Source organism: Pipistrellus kuhlii, unplaced genomic scaffold (genome assembly GCF_014108245.1).
Source record: "Pipistrellus kuhlii isolate mPipKuh1 unplaced genomic scaffold, mPipKuh1.p scaffold_m20_p_43, whole genome shotgun sequence".
Classification (NCBI taxonomy): Eukaryota; Metazoa; Chordata; class Mammalia; order Chiroptera; family Vespertilionidae; genus Pipistrellus; species Pipistrellus kuhlii.
The window spans coordinates 626945-647958 of record NW_023425544.1 but is presented as its reverse complement, the minus strand read 5'-3'; the positions used below and the strand labels follow the sequence as shown (position 1 = coordinate 647958).

At 36.2% G+C, this 21014-nt stretch overlaps 1 protein-coding gene and 1 non-coding gene across 7 annotated transcripts in view; both read left to right on the top strand.

Annotated features, from left to right (window-relative positions):
• RC3H2 (ring finger and CCCH-type domains 2) overlaps positions 1-19393 on the top strand; it is a 36478-nt gene extending 17085 nt beyond the window's left edge. For 3 of the 6 annotated variants that reach the window (XM_036411864.2, XM_036411859.2, XM_036411860.2), the window contains 15 exons: positions 349-481; positions 587-705; positions 2453-2565; positions 4218-4526; positions 10329-10543; positions 11231-11661; positions 12241-12411; positions 14559-14705; positions 14997-15210; positions 16296-16380; positions 16658-16739; positions 16823-16957; positions 17212-17319; positions 17415-17563; positions 18157-19393. In XM_036411864.2, the coding sequence (XP_036267757.1) occupies positions 349-481; positions 587-705; positions 2453-2565; positions 4218-4526; positions 10329-10543; positions 11231-11661; positions 12241-12411; positions 14559-14705; positions 14997-15210; positions 16296-16380; positions 16658-16739; positions 16823-16957; positions 17212-17319; positions 17415-17563; positions 18157-18355 (2610 nt within the window). In that variant the 3' untranslated portion in view covers positions 18356-19393. The remainder of the gene's footprint in view (positions 1-348; positions 482-586; positions 706-2452; positions 2566-4217; positions 4527-10328; positions 10544-11230; positions 11662-12240; positions 12412-14558; positions 14706-14996; positions 15211-16295; positions 16381-16657; positions 16740-16822; positions 16958-17211; positions 17320-17414; positions 17564-18156) is intronic. The other 3 variants (XM_036411861.2, XM_036411863.2, XM_036411862.2) reach the window with 3 other exon arrangements.
• LOC118704421 lies at positions 154-265 on the top strand. Its single transcript, XR_004983422.1, has one exon. It is a non-coding gene; the product is annotated as a small nucleolar RNA SNORD90 (small nucleolar RNA).
• Positions 19394-21014: the final 1621 nt, after the last annotated feature.

Sequence of the window (21014 nt, the reverse complement as noted above, 5' to 3'; positions counted from 1 at the left end):
AAAATCTTTTTTCTCCCTTTTAAATATTATTTTTTTAACTTTCAAAATAAACGAATGGGAGGCAGTAGGGAAGCAAGTACAGGATAAAAGCAGGTTGGCTTAAAAAGTTTGTCATTCATCTACATTCCAACTCCAGAGAGCTAATACAGCTTATAATGAGTTTTCTGAGTGTCTAATGATGAATTTCATAGGGCAGATTCTGAGGTGAAAAATCGAATTCACCATTGATTCATGTACTATGGAGTCTGAAGACACTTGAAAACCTATTTAGTATATTGACTTAATGAAAGCACTTGAAAATAGATGTAAGAACCAGACTAAAAACCATTCTGTCTTCTGTTTTGTTAGCTGCAATCTCCAGAATCATTTGCAAAGAGTGTCCAGGAATTGACAATTGTTTTGCAACGAACAGGTGATCCAGCTAACTTAAATAGACTGAGGCCTCATTTAGAGCTTCTTGCAAACATAGACCCCAATCCAGGTATGTTGGGAAATATTCAATCGCTTATGTTTTTTATAATAACAGAAGATAATTTATGCTAACAAATTCTCTCCTCCATCTCATCTCCTTGGTGGCTTATTTTAGATGCTGTTTCACCAACTTGGGAGCAGCTAGAAAATGCAATGGTAGCTGTTAAAACAGTAGTTCATGGCCTTGTGGACTTCATACAGAATTATAGTAGAAAAGGCCATGAGACACCTCAGGTAAGCACATTTATTGTACTTGTACCGTTAGCTGTAACAGAGGTTCATTCTGAACATTTAACAAGCTATTTGGCTAATGGACTCTTTATATGGCTCTTCTCTGTTACAAGTTTTTAGTGTCTATACTTTTGGGAGAAACTCAAGTTGAAGTATACCTCATAAATAATTCACAGCACAGCAATAGTTTGTATAGTATCTTGAATATGAATTTACTGCAGATGTCTTTTTACCAAATATAGATTATTGATTCCTTCCATACATTTTATCTGATTCTTTTCTAATGTGGAAAAATTGTCACTTTTTTCTTCATTGCTGTCAGACAATGAATTTCTATTTGTAAATATCTGGAAATTAAGTTTTTAAAATATTTTCAGCCCTGGCCTGTGTGGCTCAGTTGGTTGCAAGTCATCCAGTGTACCAAAAGTTGCTGGTTCAATTCCCAGTTAGGGCACATACCCGGGTTGCAGGCTCCCTCCACCGTTGGGGTCATAAGGATGTTGGTTGTTTTTTTCCCTGTCCCTCTCCCTTCGCGCTCTCTAAAAACATAAAAATATTTTTTAAAACATTTTCAGTGTTCTTTAGAATGAGTTATTTAAGATATAACTCCTTTATTCTAATAACATCTATTTATTATTTGTTTACTTTTGTTGTTAATCCTCAATTGAGGATATTTTTGCCACTGATTTTTTTATTTTTTTGAGGGAGAGTGGGAGGGTAGAAAAAAGGGGAGGGAGTTAAAAAGAAAGGGAAACGTGAAAGAGACATCAATTGGTTGCCTCCTGCATGGGCCATGACTGGGGTTGGGGGTTTTACCTGCAACCCAGGTACATGTCCTTAACCAGGAATCAAGCCCCTTACCCTTCGGTGCATGGGTGATGCACTAACCACTAAGAATACCAGCCAGGGTGACATTTATTAAGTTACTGTGAGCCAGTTCCTATGTTCAATATTTTACATTTTTTATTTCTGATTCTCACAGTCACTTGCAAGATAATTGCTATTGCCAAGTTGAAGCTTAAAATGGTTAAATAGCATATCTAAAGTCATGGTGACAGTAAGTGACATAGATGGGATCAAATCTACTCCAAAGTGATCTTTCCAATCTTAAATCCTTATTCCGTTAGAAGATGGGGATATATTAAAATACCAATTGAAAGATAAATGTTTCATCTTTATTAAGCTACAGAAATAACAAGGACATTTTAGATTTTAATGCAAATCATAGTAGGTCTGATGAGGTTTTTATATTTTGCCTCATTATATGAACTTAACTCTGAGCCTAAAAGAAAGTTGTACTCTCAACTTGACAAAGAAGTAGGTATTTCTTAATTTTCACTTTCAGGGAAAATCATATTCTTTGTAACCTGGGAAAGCTTAAGTGAACAAGCTTATGGCCTTTAAATGCTTTTTGAAAGTTTTTGTTTGGTGTTGGTATCATAATTTTAACACAGCAGTGAATTGGTGAGGAAATCTTGTATTTTCATGGGCTTTGTGTTGACTGAAAAATAAGTAGACATAACATTTGAACCAGTTTCAGATAATCTCCAGAGGGAATGTCTAAAATGCCAACTCAGGGTTGTGCCACATAACTCTTAACAGGAAACAATGGAGTGCTAATTGTTTCAGCACAAGAATTACTTATAGCTAATGTGAAAAAGAATTGAAGATGTAGTCATGAAATTTTGAAGTCCCAAGAGTGAATAACACCTGGAATTTTCACTTTTCCGCACACTGATTCTTTTTGTAGCCTCAGCCAAACAGCAAATATAAGACTAGCATGTGCCGAGATCTAAGACAGCAAGGAGGGTGTCCTCGAGGAACAAACTGTACTTTTGCCCATTCTCAGGAAGAGCTTGAAAAGTAAGTTATGAAAAGTCTCTTGCATAAGGGTTTAATTTGGGGCCATTATGAAAATGTTATATACAATCTGAAAGTTTGTGATGAGTTTTCAAGATGCAATTAACTACTTTGTTGCTTCTGGAAGCAAGATGAACTTAAGTTATCTAGCTGAAATACTTGTTTCTGCTAAGCACCGGTGTAGAATGAAAATACCCCTATGTGCAATCTTATTTGCTCAGGTTCACTTGAAGATAACAGCAAAGGCTCAGGTAAATGGTAATGCAGATTTTCTTTTTATAACTTTTGGTCTTATTTTAACATTCTTTTTATGTATCTTCTTTTCTTTTTCTCTTCTCCTATGGGTAATTCCTTTTTCTATGTCCATTTACCCCAAACATAAAAGTAAATGGGTAAAATCTATTTATTTCATTATTCAAAAATATATTTTTATTGCTTTCAGAGAGGAGGGGGCGCGCGCGCGAGAGAGAGAGAGAGAGAGAGAGAAACATCGTTGATGAGAGAGAATCATTGATCAGCTGCCTCCTGCACACTCCCTACTGGGGATTGAGCCTGCAATCCGTGCATGTGCCCTTGACTGGAATCAAACCTGGGACCTTTCAGTCTGCAGACCAATACTCTATCCACTGAGCCAAACCGGTTTTGGCTGTCCTACTTTTCTGATAATCATTTCATAAACTAATCTGTTTATTTAAAAATGAGTTTTAGTTTTTTTATTTCTTTTTTGTTCTTGTTAATCCTCACCTGAGGATATTTTTTCATTGATCTTTAAGGAGAATGGAAGAAAGCGGGAGAGACATAGAGAAACATAGATGTGATAGAGACATATCGATTGGTTGCCTCCTGCACATGCCCCAGCCAAGGTCTGGCCAGAGAGAAGCCTGCAACCAAGGTATGTGCCCTTGACCGGAATCGAACCCGGATACCCTTTGGTCCGCAAATCGACATTATATCTGCTGAGCCAAACCGGATAGTGCAGTGTTTTTATTTTATTATTATTATTATTTTTTTAATATATTTTATTGATTTTTTACAGAGAGGAAGGGAAAGAAATAGAGAGCTAGAAACGTTAATGAGAGAGAAACATCGACTAGCTGCCTCTTGCACATCCCCTGCTGGGATGTGCCCGCAACCAACGTACATGCCCCTGACCGGAATCGAACCTGGGACCTTTCAGTCCGCAGACTGATGCTCTACCACTGAGCCAAACTGGTTTCGGCTGTTTTTATTTCTTTAAAATTATATAATTAACAAATTTTTAACAACAGAATTTTTTCAGTTCTTGTAAACCTTTCTCTTTATATTCCCAACTAAAGTTTATATGGTTTCTTTCATTTTTATTTAGTGTACTTTATATTTCAGTTAGACAAAATTTTTAAAAGGATCTCTTCCCACTCCCTCAGAAGCCTTCTTTGGATGCATGTATATTTTGCTAGCTAGTAAATATGTGCCTATATGTACAGGTGTCTGTGTGTAGGTGAATAGCATATGTATTTTCATGTGGCATCTATTAAAGCAGAGTTTGATATAGACCATATAGGGTATTTACTGAAGAAACTTTTTCAGAACTGTCTCCTCCTTTTAAAATCTTTTCCCATTGTCTTTTTTAAGATATAGTGAAATATTCATCAATACATTGATTGTTTTTAAAACAGGTATCGATTAAGGAACAAAAAGATCAATGCAACTGTAAGAACATTTCCTCTTCTAAATAAAGTTGGTGTAAACAACACTGTCACAACCACAGCCGGAAATGTCATTTCTGTCATAGGAAGTACTGAAGCAACGGGGAAAATTGTTCCAAGTACAAATGGAATTTCCAATGCAGAAAACAGTGTTTCCCAGCTAATCCCACGTAATGCTGACAGTACATTAAGAGCTCTGGAGACTGTGAAGAAAGTGGGAAAGGTTGGCACTAATGGTCAGAATGCTGCTGGGTCTTCTTCAGAGTCAGTAACTGAAAAGTAAGTAGTAGGTAAAAATGCTTAATATGAGTTACTTAGACTTTTTAGAAATGCCTGAGTATTCTTATTTTTCCCGAGGAAAAGCAGTAGAATTTTTTTTTTAATATGTTTTATTAATTTTTTACAGAGAGGAAGGGGGAGAGAGAGAGAGTTAAAAACATTGATGAGAGAGAAACATCCATCAGCTGCCTCCTGCACACCCCCTCCTGGGGATGTGCCCGCAACCAAGGTACATGCCCTTGACCAGAATCGAACCCAGGACTTTTCAGTCCGCAGGCCAATGCTCTATCCACTGAGCCAAACCAGTTTTGGCAGTTAGTGGAATTTTAATGTAGAAACGGTACTAAATTCCAAAAAAATTGGAGTTCTAGTCCTGGCTCTGTAACTAAATAGCTTTGTGACCTTGGGAAGTCACTTTAACTTGCTTTTGTTTCCCTTAATCGTAAACTAAGAGGTTGGACGAGATTTGTTTTTTCACACCTTCTTTCCTTAAACTTTAGGGTTGAGTCCATAGAGGTGCCAGAAAGGAATTAAGTAGAAACCTAAGCAGGTGAGAGGCTTGAGCCTCCAGCTCCTGCTTTAACGAGAACACCTCTACTCTATATTCTGTAATGGTGTGTAGAAATTAAGAGGGAAATCTTTGGAGCCAAACTCTCTGGGTTCAAATTCTGGCTGTTTCCTAGCCAATTAATCTGTTTTCCTCAGTTTACTCATCCATAGTGTTAGTATAATAATAGTTTCTACTATTGTGAAGATAAAATGACTTAATAAATAACTGTTATTATTATTGCCTCCATTATTGCTGGATTTCAGCATAAGATTTAATTTGGCAAAGGGGTTTTGGTGCTTTAAGAAAAAGTTTTAAAACTTTTAGATGATCTGAAAAGTAATTTCCACCTCTAAAATTTCATGCTTTGGTATTCTTTTATCTTAAAAACCAAGTTAAAGTATGTTCACATTTTGTCACCTGTATCTAGTACATACCTTCCAGGAAAAAAACTTTACGCTAGGTTTATGCTAGGCACACAGTAAACTGCTGGTGATTTCATATAATAAATGATGGGTTAGAGTAAGCACTTTATAGTTTTTATTTCTGCAGTTAGCATGTGATAGGGAATTTATTTATTAAATGATCATTATACTCTTACCTCGGGGAGATTTTAGAAATTGTATATCAGAGAGCATTGTCTAGTTAGCTAGTGTTACTTGCACACATTCTGAATTCTGTTCTTGGCACTCTTGAAAATACATGAGATGTATAAGATATCTCTGTCTTGTAAAACAAGATGATATAATTTTGGAGATAGCATTTACATAAATGAAGTAACATTGGAGCTTCATACAAAAGGCCACATAGTGTATATTTCCATTTATTTGAATGTCCAGAATAGGCAAATCTATATAGACAGAATGTAAATTAGTAGTTCCTAGGGGCTAGGACTGGGAGAAAAGGGAATGGGGAATGAATACTAATGAGTACAGGTTTCTCCTGGGGTTGATGAAACATTTCAAAAGTAGATAATGTTAATAGTTGCAAAATCTTGTGAATATACCAAAAATCACTTAAGGGCATACTTTAAAAAGGTAAATTATATCTCATTTTAAATATGATTGACCAGGAGGAAACTTTTATTTTTTGATTTTATTTATTTATTTTTTTAAAAAAATTTTATTGATTTTTTTACAGAGAGGAAGAGAGAGGGACATAGAGTTAGAAACATCGATGAGAGAGAATCACCGACCAGCTGCCTCTCGCACACCCCCCACTGGGGATATGCCCTCAACCAAGGTACATGCCCTTGACCGGAATCGAATCCGGGACCTTTCAGTCCACAGGCCGACGCTCTATCCACTGAGCCAAACCGGTTTGGTCAGGAGGAAACTTTTAAATAAATTAATATAAATCATATATTTATTCAATCAAGAATTATGGGTCTTCTGCGTGCCAAACACCAGGCCAGCTGGTGTAGTAATGAAAATTAACTGGATATACTTCCTGCCTCTACAGGTCTTCTCGTGTAGTCTTAGAGACAGATGTGATATATAATATATTGTGAAAGGTACTATAATAGAGTTGTGTTCCAAGTGTTTTTGGACATTAAAAAAAATAACTGATGCTATAGGGAGTTACTGTGAAAAGATTCTCAGAGGTTAAGGCAATGAGCTGGTTCCAAAATTATGGATAATTGGGAAGGAGGGGCTTCATCAATAGAAGGGGCACAGCTAAGAGCATGTGAGTACGAGAGGGGCTGCAGCAAAGGAGAGCCTAGAATCCTGAAAGTCATCCACAGCTGTGGTCATCTAGCTGTCCGACTGAAAGTTAGTTTTTCGTTAGGTCTGAATTGTTGGGATAGCTTGCATGATTTCATGAGACCATGAACCTTGTCATAGATTTTAATGTCTTTTTCTTGATATATCTAAGAATTTTTCATCTCTAGTATTGACCCATATTTAAAGTATATAACATTTTGATATGAAAGGATCAGATATTCTATGTAAAAACACAGCATACTGCCTAGAATGCTAATTGCTCAGTAAGTGTTATTTGTTATAAGGAAATTCTCATCATTTCCTTTGTTGCCTTTATTTTACTTCAAAGACTAAATGTAGCTCTAAAATATATTTGAAATCTAAGTCAGTATATTTCTATCAAATATTACCCCACTGTTCTTTGCCCTCGCCGGTTTGGCTCAGTGAGTAGAGCATTGGCCTGTGGACTGAAGGGTCCCGGGTTTGATTCTGGCCAAAGACACATGCCTGAGCTACAGGCTCAATCCTCGGTGTGGGGCGTGCAGGAGGCAGCCAATCAATGATTCTCTCTCATCATTGATGTTTCTCTCTTTCCCTCTCCCTTCCTCTCTGAAATAAAAAAAGTATATTAAAAAAATTACCCCGCTGTTTTTTATTTCCTACATTTAATATCCAGTTACACATAGAAGTAAACACCTGCTAGACTTAAAGGCAGCACGTTCTCCTCGTTGCTTTTACTCCAGCTTTAGAGGGGCTTCTCTGGTCTGAGAAAACCCTTCTAATCTAGTTGAGATACAGCATATTGAATTTCTGTATCGTTAATAAGATCATTTCCTTGAGTCACCACATGTCAAGCTCTGCTAAAGTTTGGCTTTTTTCCCCCATAATTTTTCAATTACAGTTGATACACAATATTATATTAGCTTCAGATGTACAACATAGTGATAAGATATTTATATAATTTACAGAGTGACCACCCCATCTGTCACCATTCAATATTATAATATTATTGACTTTATTTCCTATGATATACTTTACATGCTCGTGGCTATTTTGTTACTACCAATTTGTACTTCTTAATCCCTTTCCCTTTTTCATCCATCACCCCAATTCCCCTTTCATCTGGCAAGCATCAAAATGTTCTCTGTATCTATGAGTTTGCTTCTGTTTTGATCATTTATTTTTGTTTTTTTAAGATTCCACATATAAGTAAAATTATATGGTATTTGTCTTTCTCTATCTGACTTATTTTACTTAGCATACATAATACCTTCTGGGTACATCCATGTTGCTGCAGATGGCAAGATTTCATCCTTTTTTTTTATTTTTTTTTTTAACTGAGTAATATTCCATTGTATATATGTACCACTTCTTTATTCATTCATCTATTGAGGGGCACTTAGGTTGCTTCCATATCTTGGCTGTTATAAATAATGCTGCAGCGAACATATGGGTGCATATGTCTTTTCTAATTAGTGTTTGGGTTTCTTTGGGTAAATACCCAGAGCGGAATTGCTGGGTCCTTCTTTATTTCTTGTTGTAGCCTTTGTTTTAAATTGTTTTGTCTAGTATAAGTATTGCCACCCTAGTTTTTGATTGTTTTATTTTCATGAAATATCTTTCTCCATCCTTTACTTTCGGTCTGTGTGTGTCTTTCCAACTGAAGTGAGTCTCTTATAGACAACATATGAAGGGTCTTGTTTTCTTATTCATTTATCCACCCCTGTGTCTTTTAGTTGGAGCATTTAATCCATTTACGCTTAAGGTAATTGTTGATAGATATGTAGTTATTGCCACTTTATTATTCATACTAGAGGCCCAGTGCATGAACTTCGTGTACGGGGGGGGGGGAGATTTTTGTGGGGGGTCGGTCCCTCAGCCTGGCTTGCGCCCTCTTGCAGTATGGGACCTCTCTGCTCCTTACTGCTTGGCTCACTGCTCCTTAGTACTGCCATGGAGGCAGAAAAGGCTCCCACCACTGCTGCTGTGCTTGTCCACCGTCAGCCCAGCTTCTGGCTGAGCGGCACTCCCCCTGTGGGAGTGCACTGACCACCAGGGGTCAGCTCCTTTGTTGAGCATCTGCCCCCTGGTGATCAGTGCATGTCATAGCAACCAGTCATTCCACTATTTGGTCTATTTGCATATTACCCTTTTATTATATTGGATCTTTTATATATTTTTTTCTTCTATTAAAGAAGTCCCTTTAACATTTCTCCTAATACTGCTTTGGTGGTGATTCATTTTTAGCTTTGTCTTGTCTGGGGAAAGTTTGACTTTTTAAATTTGTATTTATTGACTTTTGAGTGGGGAAAGAAAAGAGAGAGAGAGACATCGATTTATTGTTCCACTTATTATGTATTCATTGGTTGATTTTTAAAAATATATATATTTTATTGATTTTTTACAGAGAGGAAGGGAGAGAGAGAGAGAGCTAGAAACGTCGATGAGAGAGAAACATCGACCAGCTGCCTCTTGCACACCCTCTACTGGGGATGTGCCCCCAACCAATGTACATGCCCCTGACCAGAATCGAACCTGGGACCCTTCAGTCCGCAGACCAATACTCTACCACTGAGCCAAACCGGTTTCAGCCATTGGTTGATTCTTGTATGTGCCCTGACTTGGAGGCTAAACCCACAACCTGATCAAGGCTAACACTTTGACTTCTTAAAGCCATAATGAGGTCCTGTGGAGCTGATTGCTTGGTGACTCAACAAAGAAAATCCATTGTGGGTTTTTGGTTTTTCGTGTTTGTGTTTGTTTGTTTGTTTTCATTTGCTTTGCATCACTTTGTATACTTCATTCCATTCCCTTCGTGTGTGTGTGTGTGTGTGTGTGTGTGTGTGTGTGTTTGTTTTAAGATAAAAAGTTTGAGTATGTTGTACTAATTTAATGAGTAGCTATTTCATTGGAGTTTTGTTCATCCAACAGATATGTACTGCGTGGCAAAGAACTATTTCATTTGTCCAACAAATGTTTATTTAGTGCCTTCTGTGTGCCAGGAACTGTTCTAAGTCCTGGAGAGACAGCAGTTAACAAAATGGCTGTCCAGGTGTTCCTCTGTGTGTTTATATTTCAGCTAAGCTAACTCTTAATAGAGCAACCCTTTTCATGTCTGTCTTCTTTGTCCCTAAGAATACTACTGGTAGACTATGTTTTTTCTGTTGAGGACTTATTGAAAAGGAATTTTTTTCAATAGGAAAAACTTTTGTTCAAAAAACAAGTGAAAAGAAACTGATGGGTCACATTAGTGCCTGGGATTTGTTTGTTATTTCTTTTTGTTCTTATCAGAGATCTGTCATGATGCTGCTGTGAGTTAGCAGTGTTAGGTGGCAAAGAAATTCATTGCCTTATGTGTCATTATGGAAATTCCTAAAGTATCTTTCTATATAATTGTTGTATATAGTATATAAAATATCTTTCTCTATAATTTCTATAAATAAAGTTATTTTGCTATATAATTACCAAAAAAAAAAAAAATGCCGACTGATGAAGACTTAAGAGTCATAGACAGTGATTCATCATTTGCTTTTTGTTAAATTTTCTCTCCAGTAAAATTGGTTCTCCACCCAAGACTCCTGTAAGCAGTGTAGCAGCTACCTCAGCTGGACCCTCTAATGTTGGAACAGAACTGAATTCTGTGCCTCCAAAATCCAGCCCATTTATAACTAGAGTACCAGTATATCCTCAGCATTCTGAAAACATTCAGTATTTTCAAGATCCAAGAACTCAGATACCCTTTGAAGTCCCACAGTACCCACAGACAGGTAAGTAATTTTAGACAGTTCTAAGAAAAAAAGAAACTAATATAATATGTGCTGCCCTTAGATAAGTAAGTTAATAATTTATGTCTATCTAGAATATTTGCACTTAAAAAATAATCCTTTGGACTTCATGACCCCTAAATTTCTTTTTTATCCTAAGAATATAAAATTCTATATACAAATAGTTTTAGAGTTGTCTTTCTTATGAATCAAAGATAGGGTCCATAGGAGAGCTTCAGGGAGTTCTGTAAATCCCCTGAAATGATATGCAACATGTTTGGTTTAAATACTTAGGTATAATTTTGGAAAGAATTTATACACGCAACTTATAGATATTTTGAAAAAGGTTTTAACCTCAGCTCCCAACAAGGTTAAGAATCGAAGATGTAATTATAATTACTTAATTCAAAACCTGTGGCAATAGATGCCCTAGGAGGAAATTTACCAACCATCTGTTAATAGCTCTATGATGTGTTTTTAGAGAGCAGTTTAACAAAGTAATGAATGTTACTGATTTTCATATAGTGGTGTCTTGAAAGGGTTTAGCTTCTTTCAAAAGCAGAGGTAACTAAAATAAGGTCAAAGCTTATTTTATTTTCCCACATTTAAATATTGCTTTAGACTTAAACCATTATAAAATGTTGGATTTTACTAAGATTGCATTAAATATTCCTCTTTCCAATTTTTAAGGATACTACCCACCACCTCCAACGGTACCAGCTGGTGTGGCTCCCTGTGTTCCTCGCTTTGTGAGGTCCAATAATGTTCCAGAGTCCTCCCTCCCACCTGCTTCTATGCCATATGCCGATCATTACAGTACATTTTCCCCTCGAGATCGAATGAATTCTCCTTACCAGCCTCCTCCTCCGCAGCCATATGGACCAGTTCCTACAGTACCTTCTGGAATGTATGCTCCTGTGTACGACAGTAGGCGCATCTGGCGTCCACCTATGTACCAACGAGATGACATTATTAGAAGCAATTCTTTACCTCCTATGGATGTGATGCACTCGTCTGTCTATCAGACGTCTTTGCGAGAAAGATTTAACTCCTTAGATGGGTATTACTCAGTGACTTGTCAGCAACCAAGTGAACCAAGGACAACTGTGCCTTTACCAAGAGTAAGTGATGATGGAAATAAGAATGCTGCTGTTGTGTAATGGTTAAGAACCCAATGTCTGGTGTCGGACCATCCAGGTATATATCCTCGCTCCTCCACTCACTCACTGTGTGACTTATGGAAGTTACTTGACTTCTTTATGTTAGTTTTTTCATCTGTTTGATGGGAATAATAGTAGTACTTACCTCATAAGGCTGTTGTGAGGATTAAATCAGAAAAGCAAAGCTCTTAGAACTGGACCTGATACGTATTAATGCTCAGTAAATGTTGTTTGGATAGGAAACTTTTGGGAAGGTAAAAAGAAATCTTCAAAATATAGGAATAGGGTTTACTTTCAGTGTCCCCACACTCATACAAATGACTTTCCAAAATCCCAAAAGTGAGTGCTCAGATTTATTTTAATATACCTTGACCCTTTCGTTTAATTGTGTAGTAGAGAATAGGCTAGGATGACTTCCCGGTTGTATTGTTTTTTTGTCCCAAACATATAACAAATTATATACTTTATTTCCACAGAATATAGCTAAATTTACTTACTGCTTCCTACATGGTTAAGATTGTTTCTTTTATTCCCCCTTAGGATCCTTGTGGTCATTTGAAGACCAGTTGCGAGGAGCAGATAAGAAGAAAGCCAGAACAGTGGGCACAGTACCACACTCAGAAAGCACCTCTTGTCTCTCCAGCTCTTCCTGTGGCAACGCAGTCTCCAACACCACCTTCTCCTCTGTTAGGTGTAGACTTCCGCACTGAGGTAAGCAAGGTTTCAATCACCTGATGCAGGGATAGGTCAAACAACTGACTTCAGAGCACTCGTTCAGTCCAGGGTTAGCTGTGCTGGATATTTTGCAGTGGTTTGGTTCGCAGCTGAATTTACTTCAACACATGTTAAATTTGTAAGCATTGTGGATAGATTTTGTGAGATGCTGAAGACCTTTAAGACATAGTCCTTTTTTCACCAAGAATTCAAAATATTTTCAGCAGTATAGTTCTCATTTTTTATGGTTTTTGTTAATAACAGCATTTATATCTGCCATTTATTGAGCACCTACTTGTGCCAGGCACTGTACTAAGCATTTACATAATGTTATTTAATTCTCACAAAAACGTTAGGAGGTAGGTGTTATCTATATTTTTTAGGTTAGGAATCCTACCCAGAGAAGTTAAGTAATTTGTCCAATTAATATTGTAGATTCGGGCTATAAGTAGCTGAGAATTGAATCTTGGTCTACCTGAAATATTTCTTCCCTACTTTACAAAAGGTGCAGAAATGCCTACTGTATTATTCATGGTGTTTTACGTCATGAATTATTTTTCTTGTCATCACAAAACAAGTTTTTAAACCAGAATCATTTCAATCTATTCTGGTGTTTTTAATACTTTTATATTTAAACACACCATTTTTAAAAAACTCCTCTAGTTTATTCCCCGTCCCTAGAGTTTCTAATATAAAAATGTTTTTTGAGTCTCTTCCTTATGAAAACTTTTAAACAAAAGTAGAGAGAATAGTATAATAAACCCCATGTGCCCTCACCTGGATTCCATCGTTATCAGCTCAGTGAATCTTCTTTGAACCCACTCTTCCTACTGGATTATTTTGAAGTAATCCTAGACATCAAATATTTTCATCCATGAACATTTTTTTTCCCTCTTTTTAACTTAAAAAAATTTTTTTTGTATTTGTTGATTTTAGAGAGGGAAGGAGAGAGAGAAACAGGGATTAGTTGACCCATCTACTTATGCATTAATTGGTTGGTTCTTGCATGTGCCCTATCTGGGGGTCAAACCTGCAATGTTGGTGCATCAGGACGATGCTCTAAGCCACATGTGTCAAACACAAGGCCCGCGGGCCAAATCCATCCCGCCAGGCCTTGCAATGTGGCCCGCACCGTGCTGTCATCACTGCACTCCGCTGCGTTTCCATCACAATGACAGTTTATGACTGTTCAGTAAACCATTCGGCCCGCGATTTAGGCTGGATTTTAGATTTTGGCCCCTTATCTGATTGAGTTCGACACCCCTACTAAGCCACTGAGCAACCAAACCAGCAGGGCCCATCCATGAATAGTTCAATAAACTATTGAATTTTTAAAATAGATCCAAATTTTTCCCATCAAACTTCTTAAGAACAGGTAAACATCTTGACACCAGACTTCTTAAGAACAGGTAAACATCTTGACAACAGAGTGAAAGATTTGCCACTTTCTTAATAATTAGAAAACTGGATTTACATTTTCTTATACTATGCTTTAGAAAGTATTTCCCTGAGACTCAGATCTGCTATTAGTAATATGACTTGGGATAAGTAATTTAATCTTTGGCTTTGAGTTCTCTTATCTATTTAATTAATAAACTGGATTTAATGACTCTTTCAACTGTAGTATTCTTGTTCTACAGTTATCCTTATAGTCTCTCTAAAATTTATCCACTTCCCCTTCTTGATCCAGAGCCTTCTTTGCATTATTTTTGTCCTTTATTTAATACTGTATGGTTTATCCATTATGTTTCCTTATTTCCTTATTCTTTTCTCAAAATGATAAACTACTTTAGGACATGGACTGTACTCTGTGTATGTTTGTTTCCTTTTTTTTTTCTGGAGCACCTTATGTTAGAAGCTGCTGTAAATGATTTGTTGATTGGTTTTAATAGTATCAGTCAGGGATTCCTTATGAGCACTTAAAAGAAAAGGGAAAAGAAGACATTCTATTTTCTATTACTAAATAATATAAAGACAAGTAGTAAAAATACTATGTTATTCATGACAGTTTTTTTAGTCACTGAAGGTTTAGTTATTCACTATGAAGTCCTCTGTATTCTATAGTAGTTGTTTAGTATTGGTTACAAGTGTATAAATTTAAGTTTTTTACTAACTGGCTGTGCCTTTTTCTGTTTTTTAACCAGCTTTCTGACAATGTGAGTGGGACAAAATTTGAAGAAGACCATCTTTCCCATTATTCTCCCTGGTCATGTGGCACCATAGGCTCCTGTATAAATGTCATTGATTCCGAGCCCAGAGATGTGATTGCTAATTCAAATGCTGTGTTAATGGTATGATTCCAGGGGCTGGGAGGCTGTTATGCATGTTGACTTCGATTTTAGAATATTTGAATACTTTCAGCTTCATTGTTGCTGTAAGTCTGAACTAAATTGAATTTAATGATTAAATTATCTGAGCACTGTTCGATGGTTTAAAATAGATGTTGGATTGTCATTGAGATCTACAGCTAGTGTTGAATTTAGCAGAAAACTTGATTACATGTCTTTTGAAAGCATGTGTCTGTAATACTAGCTGAAGTAGTTGCCAATAATCCTATTACTGATTTTCTTTGGTTCATGCAGGATCTAGACAGTGGCGATGTTAAGAGAAGAGTACATTTATTTGAAACTCAGAGAAGGACAAAAGAAGAAGACCCAATAATTCCTTTTAGTGACGGACCCATCATCTCAAAATGGGGTGCAATTTCCAGATCTTCCCGTACAGGATACCATACCACGGATCCTGTCCAGGCCACTGCTTCCCAAGGAAGTGCGACTAAGCCCATCAGCATATCAGGTAACCCACTTAACTAATTACTGCACCTGATATACTCCAGCACAGTGTTTTTTGTTGTTGTTTTTGTTTTGTTTTGATATATTTTTTATTGATTTCCGAGAGGAACGGAGAGAGAGAGAGAAAATCATTAATCTGCTGTTTCCTGCACATTCTCCACTGGGGATCCAGCTGGCAACCCAGGCATGTGCCCTTGATCATAATCGAACCCAGGCCGCAGAATTTCAGTCTGCAGGTCAACACTCCATTCACTGAGCCAAACCAGCTAGGGCAGCCCTGTTGTTTTTAAAATTTTATTTATTAATTTTTCCCCATCACCATTTATCACCTCTATGCCCTCTTTCACCTCCACTTCCACCCCACCTGCACCCCACAATTACCACACTGTTGTCCATGTCCATGAGTTTTATCTCTTTTTTTTTGTCCCTCTCTCTTTTCCCCCCCCTCAATTCCTCCCACCTCCCATCTCCCATCTCCCAGGCTGTCTGCCTGCTCTTTATCTATGAGTCTGTCTCTATTTTGCTTGGTAGCTCAGTTTGTTCATTAAATTCCACATATGGTACTTGTCTTTCTCTAAATGGCCTATGTCACTTGGCATAATGTTCTCCAGGTCCACCCATGCTGTTGCAAAGAATAAAGTTTTCTTTAGCGTTTTTTGTTTTGTTGTTATCTTTAGCATTTTTTTTTAATCCTCAGTTTAACAACCACAGGAAACTCAGAATTAAATGATCTAGCCAAGAGAACATGGCTCGTTGGATAAAATATGAATCTTTTTTGAAAAGTATCTCATTCATGCCCTAACTGGTTTGGCTCAGTGGATAGAGCGTCAGCCTGCTAACTGAAGGGTCCTGGGTTCAATTCCAGTCAAGGGCACATGCCTAAGTTGCAGGCTCAATCCCCAGTCACAGGCGTGCAGAAGGCAGTCAATCAACGATTCTCTCTCATCATTGATATTTCTATTTCTCCCTCTCCCTTCCTCTCTGAAATTTAAAAAAAAATTTTTTTAAATAATAATAAGTAAATCTTAAAAAAAATTATTCACATATTTTTTACTTCTCTGATCATTGTTTCTTTATACATTTCTGTAGATTATGTCCCTTATGTCAATGCTGTTGATTCAAGGTGGAGTTCTTATGGTAGTGAGTCCACATCATCAGCACACTATATTGAACGGTAAGGTTACTCTTAATTCTTGAGGATTTTCTATTCTCAGACTTATATATATCCTCAGAGTACAGATTCTATCCCCAATTATTCATAAAATGTGCTTTGCTAGTTTTAACTATGCAACAAATTTCTGAAAAAATATTTACTTTTACATTTGGAATGATGACTGAGATTTTCAGGACCGATCTGTTAAATTAAACATGTTGAATATATTGTAGTTATTACTGCTTTAGCTGCTTCACTTATTTTACTTTTATTACAATAAACATGTTTCTCTTTAAAGGGACAGATTCATTGTTACTGACTTATCTTGTCATAGAAAGCATTCCAGTACTGGAGACCTTTTAAGCATCGAACTTCAGCAGGTAGGTTCTGTGTTACTCAGCTTTGACTTTTTGAAAAATAGAATGGTGGTTGGAAGCTAACTTTACTTTTCACCCCCCTCTAGGCCAAGAGTAACTCATTGCTTCTTCAGAGGGAGGCCAATGCTCTGGCCATGCAACAGAAGTGGAACTCCCTAGATGAAGGCCGTCACCTTACCTTAAATCTACTAAGCAAGGAAATTGAGTTGAGAAATGGAGAGGTAAAGAAACAATCTACCAGCTTCATGCTTAAATGTGTTTGCTGTTGCTATGCATATGTTTATGTCTTTACTTAGTGCATTTTAGTGTGCCTTTTTCTTATGTGCTTGCTTTTAAAACTTAACAGTAGCAATAAAATTGTGGTCCCAGATTTCTTAAGTAATTTTTTAGATCAATCATTGGGATTCCCACTTAAATTTAAAAGGGAAGCCCTAGTTTCCACAGATATAAAATCGTTATTTTTTTTACATTACAGAGTGATTATACAGAAGATGCAACTGATACTAAGCCTGACAGGGATATTGAATTAGAGCTTTCGGCACTTGACACTGATGAACCTGAAGGACAGAGTGAACAAATTGAAGTAAGTAACACAGGTAGATGTTTAGGAGGCTTTGTTCCATTGGCAACTAAAATAAAATACTTTCATACTGAAGGATTGACACTTTATTTTCTTAGGAGATCCTGGATATACAGCTTGGTATCAGTTCTCAAAATGATCAGTTGCTGAATGGAACTGCAGTGGAAAATGGGCATCCAGTCCAACCGGACCCAAAGGAGCCACTGGAGCAGAAGAGACAGAGTTTAGGTGAAGACCAGGTGATTCTGTGAGTGTTAGACAGAGAATTCATAACCATGAATATTTAAAGTGAAATAGATGTGGTGTCTAGTTCATTTTTTACTCTTTTTTATCCTGTGAGAGGAAGACCTTATGCAATGGGCATTGATTTTGGTCAGTCTAGATTTTTAGGAGAGAAGAACTAAATTTGAAAACTAACAAAGTAGTCCATTTTAGTAGCCTGAAATTTACTTTTTCTTGGGGTAAAAATTAGTCTTTGTGCTCTAGCATCAGGTTATACTCCGCAGTCTGATAGCCAATTTTATAAACGACAAATGGAGAATTAAAACCTATATGAAGGGTTTCCCTTTTTTAAAATCTTGGTTAGAGAACTTGGTTTTAATATCGCGCCTGTGTGTAATTACTGTAAAAAATATGGGCTATTCTTAAACTTGATAGTTTGTTGGTCTGAAATTAACCAGTATTTTAATTATTGGAAAAATAGGACATTTTTAGTGATCTCTGATACTTTTTAGTGTTAAAGACATGCCATTGCTAGAAACTCTTAAAGTTTGGAATAACCTTTTACATACGTATTAAGTAAAGCTAATTTGTTTTCAATGTCATTTATTTTTTTCTCAGGGAGGAGCAAAAAACAATTCTGCCAGTAACGGCTTGCTTTAGCCAGCCACTTCCAGTGTCCATTAGCAATGCAAGTTGCCTCCCCATCACCACATCTGTCAGCGTGGGCAACCTCATTCTGAAAACTCACGTTATGTCTGAAGATAAAAATGACTTTTTAAAACCTGTTGTTGCAAATGGGAAGATGATTAACAGCTGAAAGGAGATTCATCTTTCAAATTTGTGACCATACCATGGAAGCATTTACACTAGCTTTTTATATATATATATAATATATATATTATATAATGTATATTTTTTTTAAAAAAAAGATATTACTGGGGGCATCCAGTTCCTGTGGACTCTTTGATACTTCAAGCCCTCTTGCATTAGCATTATGAAAAAAGAAAAAAAGAAAATTTACTAGGGTGTGTAACATGTTCACTTTCCAGAAGTGATTGGAATTTGGACATTTAACTTAAGCTTCAAGCAGCTTTTTATGAGTTTGTAGCAATCCGGTGCAGTAACTGAGCCATTTCCTATTTTAAATGGCTTCTATAGAAAATTAACAACTCAGTTATTAAACTAGCAGGATCCTACAATGATACATCTAGTGAAAGTAGACTTAATTAACTTATTTATTTCTATTTTATGTTTCACTAAGAGAAATTTCCATCTCATTCCAGCTGCTTTATTTATCTTTTTCATGGGACTTTGCATGGATTTTTTTATTTTTGTTTTTTACTTTAAAGAGTGGAGTTAGATGTTCTTACCATAGAATTTTGCAGGGTTATATACTAGCTTTCTTTACTGCATTATATGTAGGATTGTGGTGCAGTGCTTTTATCTGTAGCATTTAAAAAAATTTTTTTTAATTTTTCATTTTTCAATAATAGTTTCTGCTTTGTTAATATTTATACACAGGCTACTTGTTGAAGTAATTAAATATATAACCAAGTGCCTAAGTCTTTCAGCTGATGTACTAGATATTAAATTCTCCTAAGTTATGCAGAATCGTTTTTACAATTTTGATAAATTATGCACTAATGTAATGGCAGTTTTTTAAAATGCAGATTTAAGCCTGTCCATTATTGATTCTGATGACTTGGCAAAAGAATCAGGTGCTTTCAGCTTCCTTGAGAAAACCCTGTATGTAGAGTTTGCACTGACTAACAAGATGGTATTGCTGGGTTTTTAATTTAAACTAATTATTTTGGATGTTCATTGCATTACCTTGGTTAAATGTTGTTTATTGTTACTTGATGTTGGGGTTTAATTTTCCCTTTTTTTTCTTTCTTTTTTTTTTCCTTTTTTTTTTTTTTTTTTTTTTTTTTTTTTTTTTTTTTTACTGTTAGGTTGATAAGACTATGAACCATGTAATAATAGAACATTGTCTAACCTTTATTCATACTTAAAAACATGAATAGTTTCTGCCCTGCTAACATGTGACTGAAAGTGTTTTGACTTGGCATCTGAATGTATGCAGTATATTCAACTAGGCATACCCCAGATTTTTTGGAGGTATTTTATTGAAACCTAAATTTCAGTCAACATGTGAAAGCAAAAGTTGGGCATTCCTTCCTGGTAATCTTACCTATGGTTTGTTTTCCCCCATTTCTTTAAGATTAGTTTGACTTTTATTACTTTTTTTTTTTTTTTAATTAACTTCTGTGAAGTTGTTTACTCTGAAAATTGTACTGGAATATTTTAAGCCAAGCTGATCTTTCACCAGGTGTACTGTATGTAAGGGCTTTTCCTGCTAGCAAAATGCTTAAACAGGATCATGTTATTGGTCGTCTGAGCTATTTAGTTGTTTTACAAAACCACAGCATTGTATCAGATAAGATTTTGATAACAAGTTTTGTGCGCATTTCCAGGGGCGGGAGGGTTCACATTTCCCTGAAATTTCTTGATCAGAATGAGTAAATACTGGTGTTTGATACCTGTCTTAATGAACATGCTCATAAGGTGACTGATAATGTTGTAAATATACCTGAGAAACAAAGGGGTAGTTTTGATATTCTGGTGTCAGTATGGAAGATCTTACACATTTATTTAATACTCAACTGTATGAAGATGTTTGTAACATAACAGCACAGTAGCCTTGACAGTTTCCTTCGGTTATTAGTACTGTACTTTTTTGCCATGGCCAGTGCTCCCTATTCCCTACGAAGACATTTTATTTATTTCACTCTGTAACCTGAAATGCATAGGAACAAGAGTTTTAAACCATGTTACATTAACTTATTTCTGACATTATAAATTAGCCTAGGATATTACAGGAACATGATTGTTATATAATTTATATCAGAACCTTTCTATAAATATGCGCTTATTACATTTGAAATGTTTCCAATGTACTTTATTTGCTGTTTGTGTTTCCAAAAAGGATATGCAAACCATAATGTCTATTTCATGGATATTTAAATAGTGAGATCTTCCATGTTGAAGGTAATGTATTTTTTTTTAAGATTTAAAAATTGCTATTTTGTTACAAAATAGAGACCTATTAACAGTTGGAGAGCTCCTTATGTGCCCTCAGGGAAAGAACCCTCTGTGCTACAGAACTACGCAAAACATCTTCAGCACGCTCTGAGGGTGGATATTACTACATAAATTGATCTTGTGTATTTAACCATATCTTTTTAATTTTAAAATCAAGATTTTTGAAACGTGGTTGTGCTCTTCTGGAGGGGGTTGGGATAAACTGCTTAGGTGTTTGCCTACTTGTCCATTGAAATTACATTTGCATCAGTGTATTTTATATACCTGCCAACGTTACTGGTATGTCTCAGAACATTAATATTAAAATAATGCTTGTCTTGCAGCAGGTGATCCCATAAAACAACAACTCCCTGTTCTTAAACACTTACTCTCAT